Here is a 23,205-nt window from a genome sequence, read left to right on the forward strand (position 1 = left end):
TTCTTGCTTTCATATCTCTAGTAACTCATACCTGTTTCCATGTAGTGTTAAGGCACTTTGTGTTAAGTAAAACTCACTGAGCATGTCTGCACACTGCAGCACCTTTAATTCGTAAAGTGTTCTATTAAAGAGTCAGTATAACTGTGAAACACCCAGTAGCTGATTTTTGTGATGTAGTGGTGCAGATTGTTTAGTGACTTGCCTGTTCACTCTTCAATTCACAGACCTATCAGGAGGGAAATGCAGTAAGAACACAATTTATTCCTTAATACGGCTCTTCTGCACTTAGATGTGGTACACATATTTAATACTTGTCTTAACCCATTTTATTTAATGATAAATATCCGTTAAAACACTATTTTCAATAATCTGTGATCTTTCCATTCTCTGCAAAGTGGAAAAGGTCCTTTTTTGTAGAAAAATTAATGTGTTTACTTTCGTACTGGGTAACATTTTCACTGGAAGATGTGGTTTTAGAGTTACTCAAGAAAAATTTTAAAAATTGACCTTCAAACCCCTCAACCTCCACTGATTAGGATGCAGCATGTTTAGTATGTTGTTAATAACACTCCCTCCTATCACTATACGAAAATTTGGACTACATGAATTTTTCCCCTTATTCAACCTATTTAGGTCTTCATTGACTGGGCTATTAGTTATGGATCTAGGTTGCATGTATTTGTGAAGAAATTTATAAATTTGTCGTCAATAGTTAGCTAATACTTTCTTCTGTCATCATATGATAAATAAATTAATAACTAGCTGATATAAGTAGGAGAAATGAACATTGCATCATTGCTTCTGATATTGAAAATTATTTCACCTATATAACATTTTCTAATCTCATGCAACTAGTTCTTAGCTGCAGCCTAAGATGGTTTACATACTAAATATTCCATTTTTATTCTCCCTTTGATACTTTTTGCATCACTTCAAAGGACAACAAAAACAGGAATCCTACAATGCTGCTCTTGGAAGGGTCCTAGTGGCTATGGTTTTCCATTGCCTTCCTTTGACCTATTATGAAGTATGAAGTGGGCATCTCTGCCTTGGGATGGCTGTGTTGAATGTTTGTACAATGTAGTGTTGGGTTTGAGTTGTCATGAATTAAGGGTGAAATCTTTGAGAAGGTGCAGTGGAATATTGCATTAGCCACCTGTAGGTGATGTGCTCGAAGAGTAAGTGATGAGCATGGAGTGTCGTCATTTGGACTAAGGTAACAATGATGTTGATTTATTGCGAGATGGGCTAGGCTTGCTAGGTGTAACATGCCATTGCTGTGGTAATGCTTGACAACAGGCAAGAGGATTTCTCAATCATTGGGGTTTCAATGGTGTTGCCGAGTAGACGACTAAAGGAGCACAATGGGGTAACAGGTGAGCTGCTTTCGCAAATAAACAGCTGTCAATTTTGTAGCAAATTCATTTGCAGCCCAGCTGTCTATCAGGATGAAGGGGTTAACACAGATGAGAAAGTGGCGTGGAGCCACCAGTGGTAGCCACGGGTTTGAGTCTCAGTTGCAGTGCCACCTTCCTGCACCAAGTCCTCCCTCCAGACTTGGTGCCGCAGGCCTTCCTGGCTCACTCCAGCAGCAGCTGGACTCCTGCACGGGGGTAGTTTGTTGCAACCTGGGTACAGCAATCACCTACCTACTTTGTGGTGGGCACACCTCCTCATTGCATGCTCGGCTACCTGTCTGCGGTTATTCATTGTAGAGAAGGCTACTGCTGCAAAATTCCTGTCCATCTGCACACACAACTGACACCAGTGCTGTGTCCTGTGCAATATGCTGGGCATCGAGTGCAGGTGTCAGCAAAACAAGGGTGCAAGCAAGTGTTGCAGCCAGCTGGATGGTCACTAGCAGCTGGCTGGCTGGCTACTGGCCTTCTCACCATGGGGCAGAGGCACATGATCGCCTTCCCTTATTAATACAGTGCTGGTCTACAAGTAGAAAATAAATTAATGTTTTTAACAGTCACTACTCCCTGGCTCTTCTTCAGACTGCCACCCAGCCTCAACCCTTAGCCATTCGTCATCCTGACAACATAGCCATCCTATCACTGCTGGGCTCAGCTATAGGATGAAGGTACGGGAAAGGATAAAATTGGAGCTGGCATATAATCTATTCCTCTAGCAACAAGGGTGCCACCTAACTTAACATCCCCATTTGACAACCAGATCAGCATCATGAACAGTGTCATACACCCTCATTTGATGAGACACTGTGAGGAGATTAGGAATTTAATCCAGGACATTTGTACAAAGACTGGTGGTAGTCTGGAACTTCATGTGACCACAGCTCACCTCCCCTTGCCAACCTAATACTGGCAGTGAAAATTTTTCACCACTTGGATTTGAACCGGCTTACTTCAGAGTAGTATGCCACCACACAGGCATGTGTTAGCAATCTCGGTTACAGGAGCTGGTGTCTCTTATATTTATTGTGAACTATTTTGTAAATAAACATTTCTTCCCTTCAAAAGATAAAAAATATCCTCTGAACTTCATAAAGTATGGTGAAATGCAAAAGCATAATGTAAATATTTTGTTGAGCTGATTTTTAATTTTACAGTGTTGTCATTTGTCACCAATACACCTAAAGTATTTACTCACAGTACTTCTTGGGGTCATGCTACTGCAATTTCTAACAAAATATTCAAATGAATTTAGTAGAAAATGTGACTGAAACAGTTTAATTTTAACTTACTTTCAAGTATAGGAGTTTGCTACAAGATGTTGCACAATGTCTTAATTGTTTCCATTAAAGAAATATGTCACTACTACTGTTATTTTTCCAAAATTTCCATAAATAATTAAAAATTACAACTTCTAAATATGGCAATGAACTGTATTCTGTTACTTGCCTAATCAAACTTTTTACCACACGGGCATTGGTTTTTGTTGGCAGGATTATATTCCAGAAATAAGGCGATGCAGAAGATTGATGCTGATAGGATGTGGCACAAGTTACCATTCCGCTGTTGCCACACGCCAGTTGCTGGAGGAACTGACTGAACTGCCAGTTATGGTGGAACTAGCATCAGATTTCTTGGACAGGAGTACTCCTGTCTTCCGTGACGATGTCTGCTTCTTCATTTCTCAGTCAGGTATATACAAGAGTAAAACTACTGTACATCAATTTCCCTCACTGTTGTCATACAGTATACACATTTTTAATGCAGGTATATATGCATCTTTCTGGCATCTGTGTAGCTGCAGAACTCTTTGTCACATTTTTCTTGAGATACCTATGGCAAATTCTGAATTTGTCATCCTGGTCTTAGAATCAGCACTGTTACTAGATATTTTTAGATCTTTGGTCCAGTTTTAACCTAGGTTCTTAGAACAGTCTTTGCAAAACACTGAATTAGAATCTAAAGAAATGGCAAAAAATTACATGCTTATACATTCTATTTCGCTTGTGTGATATTCAACATAATTTTTGACATGCGCCTGTCTTTCACATCGAGGGTAGTTTGATAAACCAGGGTAGTGTGCTAAACTGTTTGACACTTGAAGCATCACATCAGATTTGTATTTTAAGCTCTGACCATGAGTCATGCGAAACTACTTTTAATACGCTCAAATGAACTGCACTGTTTGCCACTAAAATGACAACACCATGCAGACTGTATACAGCTCACATCAAATTGCATGACGTACGCTATAGTGCGTTTAAAATTAGTTGCAACTTTTGACAGTTCCGTAAGTAGCGAGTGGAGGGAAGCATAGTTGCCAGCGTGTGCTGAGTGCATCAGCAGGTGACTACACTATAATGCCAGACCTACTTGGTGCAGAACCTGTGAGGTTTGCTTGACTGCGTGAACAGCAAACCACGCAAGCCGGCCAATCTGTGTTCTTTCTTGAACGACTTTAAAGAAACTATTCGTTAATAAACTCTAATTTTCACACATCTATAATTTAATTCATCAGCTTCATGATGAGCCAGCTATCATTTCGTTAATGATAATAGTTATTGTGATATTTCGATAGTAGGTAAACTACCACAAGAAATTCTTAGTTTGCAGTGAAAAATAAGGGTCGCTAAGGATTTGTGTTTGGTGCATGTTACGTCATATATTGCTGTGTATGAAATGTAGCTAATACATTGAATTATTCTTTAAACTTGGAAGGATATCGCTCTCTGTCTCCAGTCTCAAGAAAATGGAATGTATGTAAAGAGCGCACTGTCACAAACGCATGTGCCCGGTGAAAAAGCCAGAATGAAATATTCACAAATCCCTCGTATCTCAAAAATGGTCTGAGATATCGAAACAAGATTTTGGCAAATGAAAGAGGAGATTAATTTGCCTTATGATTAATATGTGAAACTTCCCTGCCTATCGTGATATACAAGCAACTTCAGATTTTTTTCAATGAAATAATGTAATTTTTAAGGACAATCGATAGCTGGTGAGGCGAGAATTGCTGTAGGTTTTGCAACAATATAATGAAATTACACGTTGATTTTTATATTGAGAATGGTCTTTTTCATAAACTACTGACCTGTCTTTCCCTCAATTGCTAGTTTAATATTATACTATTTCAACACTCACCTCGCAGCTTCATGAATCCCTCTCTTCGACTATCTTCTTGGTATGGCTGACCCACTGCATTATTGGAGCTTTATCAATCACAACAGAGCAGTTGGCACATTGTCCATTACTGTTGTCGAATCCAGAGGAATATTTTGCAGCAGAACATTATCTTCATGAACGTGATCTTGGATGACAACTTTTAATGTAAACCTCATGTTCTGATGAGGTACACTGTTGTTATTAATCAAACACCAAACAAAACACTTCTTTACAATACCTGATGGCTGCAGAACACTTCAAAGTCAGAAAACAACCACTTTCAATGAGAGTTGATGAATGCAGATATGCATCTAACACTTGACATCACATGGCAACACGGGTGCTTTACCAGCCAACCTCTGGCAGTGTGGTAGAAAAACCTGGCTCACTATTGGTGTTACCTGGGCAACTGTATCTGCTGATCCAAACATCAAGAGTCACAACTAATTTTAAACGCACTGTATGTGCTTGTACTTCCAAATGATTGGTATTTCAGCACAACCATCATACAGTAGGTACACATAATGTCATCTACTTTCTGTATATATGGAAAGATTATGCAGCATGTTTCTCATTCAGAAATTGCATTTGAATGGTGGTTGGTCATGAGAAGATAATGTTATGCCTCATGTAAGAAGGAGAAACATCTACCAGCATATGTTGAAATTAGACAGCAATGTAATTGTGGCCTATTGAGTCTGTGGTTTATTGTTCGCCAGTGATGCTGCACTCATTGCTCAGGATCCAAGAAAATTGTCTGAATATGAGATTGATGGGCTCAGGAAGTCCGTACTCAAAGCTGTGTAGGATCTCAGCAACCCAAGATGACTAGTGCTTGAGAGGGCAGACACAATGTTCATTTGGCCATCCAGGATCAAACAGCCATGTCACAGAAGTTACAGCCGCGTCAAAAAACCTTAAGAAAGGAAATTAACTTATTTGCAACAAGATAAGTAATCCACACAGAGGGTGTGATGCCATCCAAAGTACCCAGCAGAGATAGGCATGCCCTACATGGTGCATGCAATAGCAACACTGGACACGTGAATGGCACTATGTCATCTTTTCAGATGAGTCCCAGTTTTGTGTACAGCACCATGATGCACATACCCATGCGTGGAGGCACAGAGCCATTGGGTGTCCAACACAGTCAACTCTGGTTCATGTAGCTGGTAACTTGGACAGAAAGCATTACATTTATGACGTGTTAAGGCCAGTGGCTGTAACTCGCCTCTGAGGTCTCTGTGATGTTATCTTTCAACAAGATAGTACAAGGGCACATGTTGCCCATGCCATCCTGACCTAACTTGATACAGAGAATGTTTGACTATTTCTCACCCAATGAATGCCCTGCTGGGTTAGAGCTATTGTTGCTGCTAGAAACAGCACCCCTTTTATTCAATTTCACACCTTGTTTCCGCCAAAATCACCAAAAAATTAAATCTTGTATTTTTCCTTCTGTGGACATAGAACAAGTAACACTTTTGGACATACAACAAGTAACACTTTATTATTTAGTATTTACTGGTGTTGCAATTTTTATGGCCAGCAGTGTAGCTGAACTGGAAACGAGAGTGAAACCTATTAAGTCTTTCCATGATCCTGCTGACTTTGTTGAGTCTCTAGTGTCCTCACTAAATTTGCTGTTCTGAATTTTTAAAATACTCTAACAGAAAAAAAATCACAACACCAAAAATTAATTAATGTAAATTAATGAAATTATGGGAATACATTTATCTTGGTAACATATTTAAGTGACTAACATTGCAAGGTCACAGTCTAATGTAAGTGTGAGAAAAGCCATTGCAAATGTGGAATACTAGTACATTAATAACCAGTGTAACTGCCAGAAAGTTGAATGCAAGCATGCAAATGTGCATGCATTGTGCTGTGTTGTACAGGTGCCGAATGTCAGTTTGTGGTATGGAGTTCCACATGTGTTGCACTTGGTTGGTCAATACAGGTACAGTAATACTGCTTGTGGATGAAGCTGGAGTTGTCTGATTATGTCCCATACGTGCTTGACTGCAGGCAGATCTGGTGATCGAGCAGGCCAAGGCAACATGTCAACACTCTATAGATCATGTTGGGTTACAACAGCAGTATGTGGATGAGTGTTATCCTATTGGGAAACACCCCCTTGAACGCTGTTATAAATGACAGCACAACAGGTTGAATCACCAGACTGACGTGCCTCCTCCTAACCAACATGGCCATCACTGGCACTGCATCAAGACAGAACGAGCATTCAGCAGACAACACAACAGACCTCCACCCTGGCCTCCAATGAGCTCTCGGTTCACACCACTGAAGTCAAAAATGGCGGTTGTTTGAGTCAGTGGAATGCATGCTACAGGGCATCTGGCTCAGAGCTGTCCTAGATGTACCTGATTTGTAACAGTTCATTGTGTCACTGTGGTACCAACTGCTGCTCCTATTGCTGCTGCAGAAGCAGTACAATGCATCAAAGCCATACACCGGACACGATGGTCACCCGTCTCGGCAGTGCCACATGGCCATATCCAGAGCCCAGTCTTCTTGCGACTATACATTCTCATGAAAGCTGCTGCCAGCAGTCATGTACTAAGGCCTGCCATGTCATTATGAAATATCGCAGAAAAAAAAAATCCAGCATCTCATAGCTCTTTTACGCGGTCTCATTCAAACTCAGTAAGGTGTTGCTTAATGCAACAAAGATGCCATTAAGGCATTCTTGATTAACATAACTCACCTTTCCAATCTCAGGAATAACTAATGCTCAGGACCGTTACAGTGTGCATTAAAGTAAACCTGATTTGCATTCTCATGGTGGCGCTACTAACACCACCCTTGTGCAACTGGTGCGAAATTTGACAAGATATCATTTTTCTGATGTAGAAACATGCCTACCAACGTTTAGTTCTGGTGCTCACCTCCTCCTTGGCAATTTTTTTTTCTTTTTTTTTTTGTCATCAGTGTACATCAATCACAACAACAAATGACATCCCTGTTACAATTCAGATAAAATGTATTATAGCTTATAAGATAATCACATAGACATCTTGAGTTTAGGACCCTTGCTTGATGGGATTATAAGGTTTGAATCAAATATCCTAAGATAAAAATGTTAAACATTCATGATAGCTCATATATTTCTTTTAAGTGCTTTCTGAATGTATGGAGGCAGATGAGGGTAACTGATAACCTCACATGAATTTTTATAAACTGCTTGAAACTCATTTGGCTAAACTAGTGACGTGCCCTGGTTTTGTATGGGTAGAACTAAGTATCTATGGCTGGGTGGCTTGTCTGGCATAGTGATAGTAAATTACATACACAAACATTCCTCATGAATCCCATCCATTAATGAAAAGTGTATCAAAATCCATACAGCAGTTTCTGAGATTAGCCTTCACATACAGAAAGAACAACTTGGCAGGGTACTTTAATTTAGTAATATGTACAGATGGAACTTCAGCGGGATGACTAATCATTGACATACTCATGTTTGTTTGGTGTGTTTGTTGGTGATCCCCAAGTTTTTTTTCTAAATTTCCACAAATTTATTTAAATGCCACAAGAAAATAAGAGAACAAATCAGGCAAACTCCCATGTACTTGTAGAAATGTGTACAGGTCAGGTGTGGTCAGAGTCCAAGAGGTTTTGTGTTCAAACTGAATGACCTTTTACCTCTTTGTCAGTGGTTGCTTCATTATTAAACGTTTACTTTTATTTGTGTCTTTTTAAATACAGGTACCTATTGTCTTCATGTTCAATGAAGCTATGCCAAGATCACTGATGTCTGGAAAACACGTAGTGTTCCACTATGATGCTGAGAACAGGTCATGTTGTCGTACCTTCATCTTGGGAACTTTGGGTTCATGAAACAATAACTTGGTCACTGCTAGGTCAGCTTTGTGAGTGCTTGCCATTTGGCACTACCCAGGGACATATTTATCTTGAGAATTGCAACAGACACAGCATTCATTAACTCTCTCAATGATTAATAAGTCAACATAATCTAATATTATACGTATGTTAGAAAATAGTGTTCTGCCTCACATTAATTAAGGGTAAATTAATTTTATATACAAAAAAAAAATGTCAGAGGTCTAGTGACCTTCAGTTTCATATGCATCCACCATGCATATTTAATTTCCTGTCTGCTGATCATATTTGCTTCTCTTTTTTAGTCCTTGGCTAAATGCCTGGTGTACATTTGCATCCTGTTCATAGCTTCTTATACATTTCTTTGTCATATGTCAAGTTCTGAACATTATTTTATGAAGTACAACTGTCACAAAATGGTATTTCATTAATAGTAGACAATTCTAAATTTATCATCATCTTACCTATCTGATGAGCAATGTTGGAAGTAATTGAGGCCCAGTTATTTTATTTGCAAAAATAGCAGTTACCCTTCCACTTTTCTCAGATCACAGCTTTAGCATAAGAACTTTCATCCTTAATTTCCTGCCTCTGTTGCACTTCCTATTTTATCTGTTGTTTGCATGTAACTTTATGCAATAACTAATGAATAATCTGTTATTCCTTCTTCTTCTTCTTCTTCTGCTTTTATGGCCTCATTGGACCACTTCAGTCAATCATTTCTGGTCCTCTTCTTTGGTATTTTCCCCTTCCGAGTGGCCCAGTATCTCTTCATTCATTCCGATGCTTTTCGTCGTTCCTTATCTGTAAATACCCTTTTCATTGTATGTCGTTTGTCAATTTTTGGTTTAAATCTTATTTCTGTGTCCCTCAACTTCTTTAAATTTGGTGTTTTGTTCTGCAAATAATCCAGAGTTATTTCCAGTTCTTCCATATCCTCTCTTATTTCCTTAAGCCATCCTCCTTGTTGTTTCAAATTCCAGAGTTTCTCAATAATTTTCCTTGATAATCTGGTTTCTGGTGTCCTCAGAATGTGATCCTTCACTTTATTTGATTTACAAATTTTTTTGGGCAGTATCTTTGACCTTTTCGCACTGACTACACACATTTCCATGTCATTCTGGAAGTTCTATTTCTGTTTAAGTTCCCCCCCCCCCCCCCCCCCCCCACACACACACACACACAATATTTGATGGGATGGGTTCCAGCACAGATACTCCACTCATGTGTCAATATTGTTTATCCCTAATGATAAAACACGGAAGGTTAAGAATATAAATCATAAAGTGAAATCCATCCTGTGCCATCAGGCATCTCTTAAACTAGGTGCCAAGTCCTTAGCCTGTCTAATATTTTTGGTGATTGGCAACTTTCCTTCTCTCGTATTGTTACATTCCATCCTAGATTACCCATTGTTTGAATGAATGAATGAATGAATTCAGGCAGCAAAAGCTTTATATTTGTTTTTCTTTTATTCATAAGTAGAATTATGTTCACCTTTTATTTACCTTCATTTGTTTAATTTTTAATTTACAATTAATCTCTCCTGAATAAGTAACTTGCTGTACAACACTTTGTTTCTTTTCCCGTAACAGGTGAAACAGCAGACACACTGATGGCTCTCAGATACTGCAAGAACCGTGGAGCCCTTATAGTTGGTATAACTAATACTGTAGGAAGTTCTATCTGCCGAGAATCACATTGTGGTGTGCATATCAATGCTGGCCCTGAGATTGGTGTAGCATCCACAAAGGCATATACATCGCAGTTTATATCGCTTGTACTTTTTGCACTTGTGCTCAGTGAGGACAGAATCTCTCTTCAAGCCCGCCGCTCAGAGGTAGGTGTAAATGTGTAGATGGTCAAGTGCTAAGTTAATACTGTGAATTACGTTACACTAACAAATGCGTCATCTTGGTACAGAAATTACAAAAAAATCTGCTAAATGACAGTGCCACTACACTGAAGCTTAACGCAGACATGTCTTACTTAGACAGTGATGCATAATGAGTGTTTCTGAAATACTGAATGTAAATGCTCCAATGATGTTGATCATTTGATCATTCCCTGTTACTTATTTGATAATATGTACTTGTTAAATAAAACAAAGGCATTTGGTAGTTACATAAAGCATACCACACTTAGATGCCTCACAGAACACAAATTATCTTTTTCACAGCAAATAACAGTAATGGCAATTCAGTTCTGATAGCCTAAATCTCAATCTGACTCAGATTTTTCACTAACTCAGAACTATGCATCATGCCAGACCATGAATATTGTTGTTGTTGTCTACTGTATACACATAATATTTGATTAATTTTGGAAGTTATTCCTCAATATGTTTTGACACAAAATGTTTAATGCCTAATGAATGAGCCTGTTCTTTCAAAGGTTATGCTAGTTTCCTCATATTTCCCACTCCTCCTCCTCTCTCAACCCATACATTATTTGCACAATGTTTTAGCTCTGAAAGTGTCATATGTTAGTAAGAAAACTGCAATTTTGATGTAGCTGGGGCTGAAGTACAGAGTCAGCTTCAGTACAAATAGTGAATAGTGTATTTCATTTATGACAGAACACACGATTTACAAGTTTCACTTGCACTGCACAAAATTATTTTTCACTAATCTATTTATGTATTCTTGTCTTGTACTCTTTGTCTTTAAATATGTCTGCTTGTGAGATGTCTGCTTGTGTCTGTATATGTGTGGATGGATATGTGTGGATGGATATGTGTGGATGGATATGTGTGGATGGATATGTGTGGATGGATATGTGTGGATGGATATGTGTGGATGGATATGTGTGTGTGTGTGCGAGTGTATACCCGTCCGTTTTTCCCCCTAAGGTAAGTCTTTCCGCTCCCGGGATTGGAATGACTCCTTACCCTCTCCCTTAAAACCCACATCCTTTCGTCTTTCCCTCTCCTTCCCTCTTTCCTGATGAGGAAAGCTTGTTGCGAAAGCTTGAATTTTGTGTGTCTATCGACCTGCCAGCACTTTCGTTCGGTAAGTCACATCACCTTTGTTTTTAGATATATTTATGTATTCTGGTGTACAGTGCATGATTACACTTTTACTGTAACTGTTCATAGTCATAGTAACACAAGAAATGTGTAAACCAGAAATGCTACATTACGATTATGAAATTATTGAAGAAATTCAATAAACATAAAATAGTTCGTTGCATAAGAGGAGCCCGAAACCCATAACCACCCTAAGATTAATTAATGGCTTTTCGATAAGTACAGTTACTGAAACTGCATATCTAAACTAATGACTGTTAATAAAAAAACTAAGAAAGTAAGTTGCTTTGTCAGTTCAAGTTACAACACATATAACTCTTCCATAAGAAAAGGGAAAAGAAATCCATACTTTTAAAAATAAAACCTTGGTTCCTCTTCTATACAGTTCTTGCCCAAGAGACCATTATTTTCGCATAAAAAACGAGACAAACAATTCTTCTCCCCCAGCCTTTATTGGTGATTGTAATGTACTACATCAAGAAAATAAATGTGAGACTACTTTCATAAGTAAAATCTAATAAGCAATCAAAGTAAAATCTAGTAAGCAAGCGGTAACACCATTTTATTTCATAGTTCTAAGAAAGAAATTATTCTTTCAGATCATTGAGGGACTGAAACATCTGGATGAAAAGATTCGTGAAGTTCTGGAAGTCGATGATGAAGTGAAGGAGTTAGCCAAGGATCTGTATCACCAAAAATCTTTACTGATTATGGGCCGAGGTTACAACTTTGCAACCTGTATGGAGGGAGCTCTTGTAAGTACAAATGAACCACAATACACAACAGCTATAATATTAGGTATAGAGTTACTAATGAGAATGATATTTGGGCAAAAATAAGAAACTAATACACAGCTGAATAAATGCTACTTCAGTCAGATCTTTTAACAGATAATGTAAAATCTTATCTGTAAAACTACGTGCATGTAGGAAAGAGACATAGTGTGTTAAAGAATACAGTGTGTATGACAATTTATATCCTTGAAGTACTTACAAACTTTATACTGAGAGAGATTAAGTTTTTCATGAATATAAATCCATATTATTCAACAGTACTGTAGCTGTTTAGTGGTTATTTGTTAGCTTTACTTTCATAATTTCACTATGTTATGTGATCAGTGTCTTTACGGAAGATAGCTTTTCTTTTTGCAGCATGCAGATTACATATTTATCTTCCTTTTCATCTCTCATACCATCCTTCATTTTTGTGTTTCGAAGGATCTTTTCCTGTCATTCCTCTTTTTTAATTTTTGGAACAACAATATTATTGAACACTATGGGAAAAAATGGATAAACACATGCAAAGATTGAATGGGACAAAAATTCATGTAATCAGGTGAGGTGAGGCAAAGCGATACAGGAGAATTAACTTTAACTTTGTTTTTTCCTTAGAAGGAACTCTTTTGTATTGCCTATTTTTTTAGATTAATGTGTGCAGCCTTCAGTAACTACTGTAACAGATATTATCAAAAGATCTCCCACAAAGCCCAATCTGATGAATGTAAATGCTGTTAGTGGTACCAAAGTTAGTGTCCAGGCACTCATGGACAAGGCAGGAACTGAAACTGAGGGTAGCAAAGCAAATGCAGTCCTGAACCCCATTTTCAAATGTTCGTTTGCAAAGGAAAATTCATGAGAATTGCCCCAATTTCGTTATCATATCACTGCAAGGATCAGTGACAAATTGAGAAACAGCTGAAATCACTAAAACTGAAAAAAGCTTCATGGTCCAGTGGAGTCCTTAACAGAGTTTAAACAAAAAACCATGCTCAGCAGTTGCAAGAAAGGTCAGGTCACACCCGGGTACAAAAGGAGTAGCAGAAGTGATCTACTACATTACTATACAACATCCTTGACTTCAATTTGTTGTAGGATCTTAGAACATATTCTGAGCATTAACAAAATGAACTATCTCAAACAGAACAACCTCTTCCATGGCAGCCAGTATGGATTCCAAATACACTGATCATGTGAAACCCAAATTTTACTTTTATCACATGACATACTGAAACCCATGGATCAGGGTAGTCAGATAAATGTAATATTTCTTGGTTTCTGAATCTGACTCAGTACCACACCTGTGCTTATTATCGAGAGTATGATCATATGGTGTAGTAAGTGAAATTTGTGACTGGATTAATAATTTATTGGTAAGGAGGACACAGCATTACCTTGGAGAGCCTCTAACAGTTGTAGAAGGAACTTCAGGTGCCCCAGGGAAGTATGTTGGGGCTCTTGCTGTTTATGATGGATATTAATGCCCCTGCAGACAATATTAACAGTAACCTCAGACTTTTGTATATGATGCAGTTATCTATTATGAATAATGCCCGAGAAAAAGTATGATCATATGGTGTAGTAAGTGAAATTTGTGACTGGATTAATAATTTATTGGTAAGGAGGACACAGCATTACCTTGGAGAGCCTCTAACAGTTGTAGAAGGAACTTCAGGTGCCCCAGGGAAGTATGTTGGGGCTCTTGCTGTTTATGATGGATATTAATGCCCCTGCAGACAATATTAACAGTAACCTCAGACTTTTGTATATGATGCAGTTATCTATTATGAATAATGCCCGAGAAAAGTTGCAGAGATGTTCAAATAGATACTGATAATGTTTCAAAGTGTGAACATTCAAAACTTGCTTTAAATGTTCAGACAAGTTATGAACTTCACGAAATGAAAAGTGTATTATGCTATGACTACAATATCAGTATACAGACAGTCATATTTTTTTCCTTCACTGTATTTGCGAGTCCTACATGAAACAAAATGACTGGTAGTGCTATAAGACATCCTCTGCCATGCCGTGGCTTGTGGTATGTATGTATGCAGAAGAAGACAGAGATGTAGACTGTGTCACAATTTGAATCTTTCAACTCGTGCTAATACCTGGGTTTAACAATTTGTAGGTATATGAAATGTAATGATCACACAGGTGCAGTTATAGATAAACTACACTTCAGTTTGTTGGTAGAATACTAGGGAAATGTCATCATCAGTCTACGAATGGGACTGCTTACAAAACCCTTGTGCGACTCATGGGACTAAAAGGGGATACTGTACGTACACAGAGAAAGGCAGCACAACTGCTCATTTGTTTGTTTGAGCAGTCTGGAAGTGTCACATAGATGCTGAAGAATCTGAACTGGCAGATACTTATAGAAAGCCTACTTACACAGTTTTAAGAAACAGCTTTAAATGATGAAACTAGAAGTGTACTACAAACTGCTGTGCGCACAGCTCCCATAGGGATAGTGAAGACAAGATTAGACTAGTTCAAGTGTGCACAGAGGTGCTCAATCAATCAATCATTCTTCGTGTGCTCCATACATGAATTGAATGGGAAGAAGCACAATAAAGTAAGGGTGTATTGATGAAGATATGTAACAGTGACTATCTTGCCACTCATAAACTTCTTATAACTGATGAATTTGCCTCTCAAATTTATATTATTTAATTTGAAATGAAAAGTGTTGTTATTAAAATTTGATGGGTGATTTTTATGTTTCAGTCACTGACTTGAAATTAGTTGAATTAATCAAGATAACCACTCACTGTATAATCTAAGCATTAGGGAGTGGGAGAGCACACAAACAAGAAATGTAACATACTAGTTCAACCTACGTAATTTGGTTCTTAGGAGCTAAAAAACACATGGCAACATAGTCCAGTCTGGCCACGGTGTGAAGACAATGTAACTGAGCTCATACAAGTGTTTATTTGTGTGTCTAGTAGTTTTAAGTTCATGTTAATGTACCTCTCCACCATTCAATCCCTTCACTATGTGATGAGTTGCACTGCGAGGATCAGTTGAAGCAGATGGGAAGGTTGTGAAGAAAGGAGGACAGGGTTTTTTGGCCATGCGTCCAGGTTATGAAGACATCATTACTGAACCTGAACCAGACCAGACGTTTGGGAGGCTTGGAAGATTTACTCTAGATGGCCCATAAACATGTTGGCATCGGAAAGTGCTATGCGGGTGCCCATGGCTGTGACGTGGATTTGTATGTCTACTTTCGCTTCAGAGGAGAAGTAGTTGTGTGTTAAGATAAAGTTAGTAAGGTGTATGAGGAATAAGGTAATGAGTCTGGAGTCTGAAGGAAGTCGGGAGAGGCAGTGTTTAGCGGCAAGACCACCTGCATGAGGGATGTTGGTGTATAGGGAAGTGTCATCAACAGTGACAAGTAGGGAACTAGGAGGTAAAGGGATGGGGATGGTGGAGAGTCAGTAAAGGAAGTGGTTGGTATCTTTGATGTGGGAGGCTAGTTTTGGGTGATTGGTTGGAGGCCAAAATTCTTTCAGTGGGAACACAATAAGAAGGTACAGTGGGCTGTCCAGGATTTTTGGGTTGGTGGACTTCTGGGGAGCATTTAGAAGACAACACTCAATGTTGGAATTATGCTGGCTTCGGTTGGAGGGATTGGTGGCAAAGAAGTTTGGGAGAAGGACAGTACATCTTTGATAAGTCTACAATGGTTAACTTTGGGAGTAGGGCTGAAGGTGAAGCCTTTGGATAGGACTGGAACTTCTGTTGAGCTGAGGACTTTGGTGGAAAATTAATAACAGTGTTCTGGGATTGTTTTGGCCCTGGATTTACTGGAATGTTGGTATGGAGTTTTGAGGATGTGGCAAGTTGAAAACAACAGCTAGGCAGGTTCTGGTTGCTATGATAGGCTGACGAGAAGGAACACTGTAGGTAGGATAGTAGCTGGATAGTGGTGCCCCTAGGAGGCAGTATGATGTCAGTAGGCTGGATAACTGACGAAGAGAGTGTCTGGAATGCCTCTTCCAGTTACTGGAGTGCAAGGGTTTCGATTGCAGGGATGTTCTGTGTGTAGTGGAGACTACACAGTACCAGTATCTTGCAGAGGTGGTTCTGGGGTGCCTGTGCCATGTAGATATGTTTTTGCAGTACAGGTTTGTGAGAGACAGGGACTGGCAGAATTTGAAAAGGTGAAAGTCACTGTGAAAGGAGGGATGGGATCCAGTGAAAGGTAGCAAGGAATGAAATTGGGGAAGTGGTAAATGGCTAGGAAATGGGCAGATGAAGGTGTTAAGTTGTGAGAGGAATTGGATAAAAGAAAAAGACGTAGAAAAAGAAGTCCAAGCGGATGAAGTATGGCATCCAAACTGTGGCCAAGAGCAAAATGGACCACTCCGTGGCATCACATGTGGTTGAATATAACATGCTTTATTTCAATTTCCCCCACGGCCTCCTGAAACTGCACCTGTCAGACTTCTCCTTTCACCATCTAGTGCCTGCATGCTCCAGCAGGCAGGATTTATTTCTCTCCCCCTCTCGCACCCTGCTATCCTTCTCCCATTCCCACCCTACTCAGGATTGCTGCATCCATTTGATGTGACATAGTTGCATTCTGGTCAGAGTGGCTGAAGATAGTAGTCATAAGTGCATGAGCTGTGCTTGCTTGTATGAATCTGTGTGTTTTCCTTTCTGAAGAAGGCTTTGTCCAAAAGATCAAATGCGTAATAGTCTATGATGTATGTATGCAGAATGAAGCAACTAATGAAAATTTGTATCAAGGCTGGGATTCAAACCTGGGCCTCCTGCTCACTATGTAGATGCGCTCACCACTATGCCACCCTGAAACGGTGACTTTGCGCAGCTGCACCGACTGCCCCAGCATGCCCCCTCCTAAATCCAAATTCCCATTGATGCCTCAGTCCACTTGGTATTCCCGCTAAACTCTAACAGCATTGTAGAGGCTCTCCTGCTGTACTGGAATACAAGACACAACAGGGGATTGTGCCTGAAACTCAGGCATAGGCACTTTAATGGTTCCAGGAGACCTGGGTTCGAATCCAGGTCTAGGTACAAATTTTCATTTGCCACTTCAGTCTGCATGTATAAATCATAGATATTTGAGACTTTAAAACGTCTCTGGAAATGTATAGCTGTATTTGATAAAGGCACCTACGTCTGGGTTTCATGCAGGAACCCAATTTTGTTACATGCTGCTGAGGTGATATTCCAATACAATTGGAGAGCCTCTGCAATGCTGATGAAGTTTAGGGGAAATACCAAGGGGACTTGAGCATGAATGGGAATTTGGATTGAGGAGGGAGGCATGCAAGGGTGGTCCACGCAGTTGTGCAAACAAAGTCACTGTGACAGGGTAGCATAGTGGTTAGCTCATCTGCCTAGTGAGCAGGAGACACGGGTTCAAATCCTGGCCTTGGTAAAAGTTTTCATTCATTACCTCATTTTGCATATACACATCATGTATGTTTGAGACCTGAAAGGATGTATGGAACCATATATTTTAATTTTGTAAAAGTCTTTTCATTGTGACTGTTTGCAACTCAATGTGCAACTTTACAGTGAGTAGTGATCTACCTTTTCATAATATAGTCGATATTCCAACCAGTATTTTATGTTTATAGAGTGTGGATTGCTACAGAAGAATGCTGAAGATTAGATGGGTAGATCACATAAGTAATGAGGAGGTATTGAATAGAATTGGGGAGAAGAGGAGTTTGTGGCACAACTTGACGAGAAGAAGGGACCGGTTGGTAGGACATGTTCTGAGGCATCAAGGGATCACAAATTTAGCATTGGAGGGCAGCGTGGAGGGTAAAAATCGTAGAGGGAGACCAAGAGGTGAATACACTAAGCAGATTCAGAAGGATGTAGGTTGCAGTAGGTACTGGGAGATGAAGAAGCTTGCACAGTATAGAGTAGCATGGAGAGCTGCATCAAACCAGTCTCAGGACTGAAGACCACAACAACAACAACAACAACAGAGTGTGGATGAATGAAATGGATATATGTACAGTATAGTGTCTGTGTATGATGATGATGATGATGATAAGTGAAACATGATGCCATTACAAGGTCTAGTCCTCTTGAATTGCACCAAGTGGGCCACCGTACTAAATGTCCCCCTCAGATGGCCATACAGCTCTCAACAGCGTCACATGTTCACTTCATTATACACTCCGAAGAGGTTTGGAATTTAATCCAAGATATTGGTGCAGGTTGTGGTGATTAGAAACTTTACACTGCCACTTCTCCTCCCCTCACTGGCAAAATACTAGCAAAAAAAATTTCATCTCCTACCAGGACTCGAACAAACTACCTCAGAGACAAGTGCCACTGCACAGATGTGTGAGTGACCAAGGCTATGTAGGCAGTTCAGTCTTGCAGTGGGCAGTGATGTCACCAGTGGATGTTCTTTATGAAATGTATTTTTCAATTTCTTCACTGTTAACACAATGTTAGTTTGTAGTTGATATTACGCTACGTGGAAGGAACTCACAATTCCTAAAGCTAGGATAGTGCCATGTTTTTTTACTTTTATATGTGTTACTGGCAGTACTTACACTATTTTACATCCTGAAGGTATGCACTGGCCAGCAATTCTGTCTCATAATTTACTAGTTTTCTATGTTGAATTTCCCTCTTGATGGAAATAGAGAAAGATTCACGAACAAAACAAAAGAAGAAACAGGCAAAGGTGGAAGAATTGTTTTAACATTTCAAATGTTTACTGTAGGTGTGGACCCTGCACAAAAAATCAACATGATATTTGAGGAGCTCATTATGTAAACTTCATAAAGAGCATTGCTATTTTTATTATAATATATGGATACAGTACAAATAATAGCATTAATTCTTCCCATGTTGTTAAATGTTTCTCATGGAAAAACTTAACTATAAAACATCTTCGTAATTTATAGCTCTTATCTTCAGTGAAGTGTCCTGCCCCGCACTTTCGCCTCCCTCCCCCCCCCCCCCCCCCCCAACATTTTTATTTCATGATTGTGATTTGAATGTTTTCATTTGTAACAGAAAGTGAAGGAACTGACTTACATGCACAGTGAAGGGATCATGGCAGGAGAATTGAAACATGGACCACTTGCCCTGGTTGATAAACAGATGCCTGTCATAATGATTGTTATGAGGGATCCTGTATACGTTGTAAGTTGAATATAAGTATTTTACTCACTAAGAGTAGCTAAAACATAAGTAGAAATAAAAAATGCATATTAGATATTGAGTTCAGAGCTCACAGAATGTGTTTTCATCTTAAATATGTTAGTCAGTACTACTAGAGACAGATCACAATTTTAATGTGTGCATCTACTGAGACTATGCGATACATTAACACATTGTTTGAATATAAATTACAAAATAATGTTCAAATGTAATTAGATACACAAAAAACTCTACGCACCCAGTGGTGGCAAGACAATTCACGTATAAAGAACATTGCAGAGGTTCTCCAACTGTATTGGAATACCACGCCTGCATAAGTAAGACTTTTTTTTTAATACGCGTGTTGTCCTGCTGCCGCTTGGTGAGTAGATTTTTTATACATTCAATTACAATATATTATCAAAAATTTATTAATTTCACTGTTAAAATACACTTCAAGGCAGAGACCAATAACAGATGAAGTACCAGTTACATCAGTGTTTAACTACTCACATATTTTGTGATTGTGATTTTTACTGGTCCTGTAAATTACCATTCAAACAGTTACATAACCAGAAGATGTAATGAGAACTGAGGGAAAACAAATAACAATAGTATACTTGAATCATTTTAAACTCAGTCTGAATTTTACATTAAATCTCAATTTTAAATATGAGTGAATACAATACTGTAACAAGTCGTTATAAGGAGGAACACAAAGGGTCCTCTTCATTTGCTTATAGCTCTTACAAGACAAAAACAGGAGAAATGTATATTTAAAAAAATAAATAAATAAATAAATAAAAAATTTTCTGTTTGTGGGTGGTACCCAAGTTAGGCACAAATAGAAATCATCCAAATATTAACACTACTAGGCTCTTTCATATCGTAAATTGTAAAGAAAAGTAGTCAGAAATCATTATAATCAGGGATAAAAAGCAAGATAAACTCGAATTTAAAGAAGACATACATACGTAACGGAGGTGCAGAAATGTTTGGTGAAGGAGAAAACTACAAAATGCAAAATTGTCACACAAAATATGGAGAGGCAGGGATTGAAGCAAGCTGAACAAAAATGAAATGATAAATGCCTGTTGATGGCAGTGGGGTAGGGTAGCCAAGTACCTGTTCTACTTTCTTCTGTTAACTTTTGATACATTGATGTCGAGCGGAAAAACTCAAATCAGTTATAGTATGATATAACACAAAAATCATGGGTATCATGTAACATAATATCCTCTGGAGATGCAAATTGTGTTTTTGGCAGTGGAGACTCACTGTGTCCCTCAGTCCTTCATAACACTTATTTGCTGCCACAATAATATAGGCCAGTGCAGAGTCATTATCTGGCAAATTTTGTGTAATATCAAAAGTGTTTCTGTTTTTTGCTTTTTAATCAAGTAGTTCTAACTTGCGAGCAGGGGGACAGCTGTCAAATTTATTTATTGCAACTGCTATCATGTCATTTTTAAGCAAATTTGATAAATGCAAAGATGCACAAATGCATAAAAATAAAGCCACTATTCCGTACTTGAAACAAGCAGAAACTGTGTCCACACCACACAGTAAATACACGTAAAAACACAACAGTAATTTGTTTATATTCTGCCACTCATATTGTCACCTGTCAGTTCTTAATACTGAAATCAAAACCCAATATAGGATATAAAACATGATATGAGTACAAATACAGAATAAAATTTCACAATTGAGCATAATCTAGCTTGGAGATGTACATTATGTGAGCATCAGCACTCATGTTTGTTATTAAATACAGATCACAAAATTCTTTACAAGTCCATAAATAAAATTTGTACTTATTAGCATCTTTCTACTATAACAGATTTGATTAAATTTGTAATATTCTGTTCACTCTGCTTTATGGATTTACAGAAGTGCATGAATGCTCTTCAGCAAGTAACGGCAAGAGAAGGCCGACCTATTGTTATATGTGAGAAGGGTGACAAGGAGACACAAAGCTTTGCGTCAAGGGTAATTGAAGTTCCTCGCACTGTGGATTGTCTGCAGGTAATTATTTTACAACTGTATATAAAATTAACTGATCATACTGCTCAGAAACATTTAAATTGTAACGTGTGTAATAAGAGCAAGTTCACCATCTAGATGAACAGACAGTAGTAGCCAGTAATTAATGTGTGTGTGTATTTCTTTCTTCAGGGGATCTTGACAGTTATTCCTATGCAACTGCTGTCATACCATATAGCTGTTTTGCGTGGCTGCAATGTTGACTGTCCAAGAAATCTCGCAAAATCAGTCACTGTAGAATAAATATCAGACTGAAATCACAAAACCAAATGAGGACCACAATGAAAAGACAAGAATCATGATACATGGAATTTTGCTAATCATCATCAAAAGTTGGGATGCAGTTTAAATTGCATTCAGAAGCCTCTTCATAAGACTGAGTGTGTTCAACATGAATTCCTACAAGAATCCAACCTGATGCATTTATATTGTATTTGAATGAAATCTGGACTGAATTGTGATATCAATGATCTGTTCACTAAAACTAAGTGTTAAGCACAATTCATCTCTGTAGGCTAGTGATGGAAGATTTTAGTTCGGAAGAAATATTTTGTCTGATGTATCCTACCTGCTCACTATTCACATCACAGTAATTGAATGTCACAAAGAGTTATAAAAACTGTTTGGTGCAATGTGTCATATCTAATATACATGTATATATTTCTCTCTGGCTGGGACTCAGAAGGAATACAAACATTGCTGTGTATTTTCCATATGTGATTTCAGCATGAAATAATGTATAATATTGTGACTTTCAAATATTACTCATTGTTCTACATACAGTTGTGTATTTTGATGCATTCCTATACTAGCTGCACTATTTCTGCAAACTACCATGTTGTACCTTCCGGTCTTCCAATTTTTTGTACTTACATGTGAGTTTTGGCCAGACAGTAAATAAATCTTTTTAGATTGAAAGAGACCTGTAAAGCTTCTTTATCAATTTCTTCATGGACACTGTATCCTGTAAGAACTGCATTTGACACTCTGTGTTACACATATCACAGATATATGAAGGAGGAGGAAATTCCTATGGAGTAAACACCTGTGCACCAAATTTCTGGAAAACATTGTTTACTCATTTCTTTTAACAACAGAGAAAGATGAAATGAACTGCAAAAGGTAATTCACCACACTGTTCAAAATTGTGAATACCAGACTCATTTCTATTTCTAACTTATCTGTCGACTGCTGTGCTGTGTGCTTTGTTTGTTATGAGTGGCCATCTTAATTGTTTATGTGATGCTTTTTCTCTGGTATTCTAGTCAAATGCTATTGATTTTGAAGATATGCATTTGCCTAGTAATTAGTGCTACTGATGTAACCTGTAAATAGAATCTTTTTCAGACTCACTAGCTGTAGCTCCACAGTTCTGTGCGACTAGCACTGCACCCTGCCATGCCATGCCATCTACATGGGTAGGCCTGCCAAGAAAAAGTTAAGCAACCAGAGGAGCTGAAGGAACAAAAATGGAACATCATGGGTTCAGAGGCTGTTACTGATTACAAAAATCAAGTGAAATTTAAAAAGCACAGGCTACTTACCAATATGACGCTGCCACCCCCTCCCTCCCCCCCTTTTCTGGCCTGGATCCAAGCACTGATTCAGTTGAGAGGAGTTTCATAAAGCAGTTATACCCTCTACTGAGGCAAGCTGGACCACAACTGTTGTAACTGGTACTTGATACTCTGAATACTGGCACCGGGACAGTGCTGAAGTCTGAGCTGGTGCCACTAATGTTCTGTTGGGG

At 38.6% G+C, this 23,205-nt stretch overlaps 1 protein-coding gene across 3 annotated transcripts in view; it reads left to right on the forward strand.

The window, feature by feature from the left end:
* The window catches only part of LOC126475185 (glutamine--fructose-6-phosphate aminotransferase [isomerizing] 1-like), a 160,001-nt gene extending 137,628 nt beyond the window's left edge, over window positions 1-22,373 (forward strand). For all 3 annotated transcript variants that reach the window (XM_050102829.1, XM_050102838.1, XM_050102847.1), the window contains 6 exons: window positions 2,909-3,107; window positions 10,040-10,284; window positions 12,072-12,227; window positions 19,284-19,412; window positions 21,303-21,437; window positions 21,588-22,373. In XM_050102829.1, the coding sequence (XP_049958786.1) occupies window positions 2,909-3,107; window positions 10,040-10,284; window positions 12,072-12,227; window positions 19,284-19,412; window positions 21,303-21,437; window positions 21,588-21,698 (975 nt within the window). In that variant the 3' untranslated portion in view covers window positions 21,699-22,373. The remainder of the gene's footprint in view (window positions 1-2,908; window positions 3,108-10,039; window positions 10,285-12,071; window positions 12,228-19,283; window positions 19,413-21,302; window positions 21,438-21,587) is intronic.
* Window positions 22,374-23,205: the final 832 nt, after the last annotated feature.

This window comes from Schistocerca serialis, chromosome 1 (assembly GCF_023864345.2).
Source record: "Schistocerca serialis cubense isolate TAMUIC-IGC-003099 chromosome 1, iqSchSeri2.2, whole genome shotgun sequence".
Taxonomy (NCBI): domain Eukaryota; kingdom Metazoa; phylum Arthropoda; class Insecta; order Orthoptera; family Acrididae; genus Schistocerca; species Schistocerca serialis.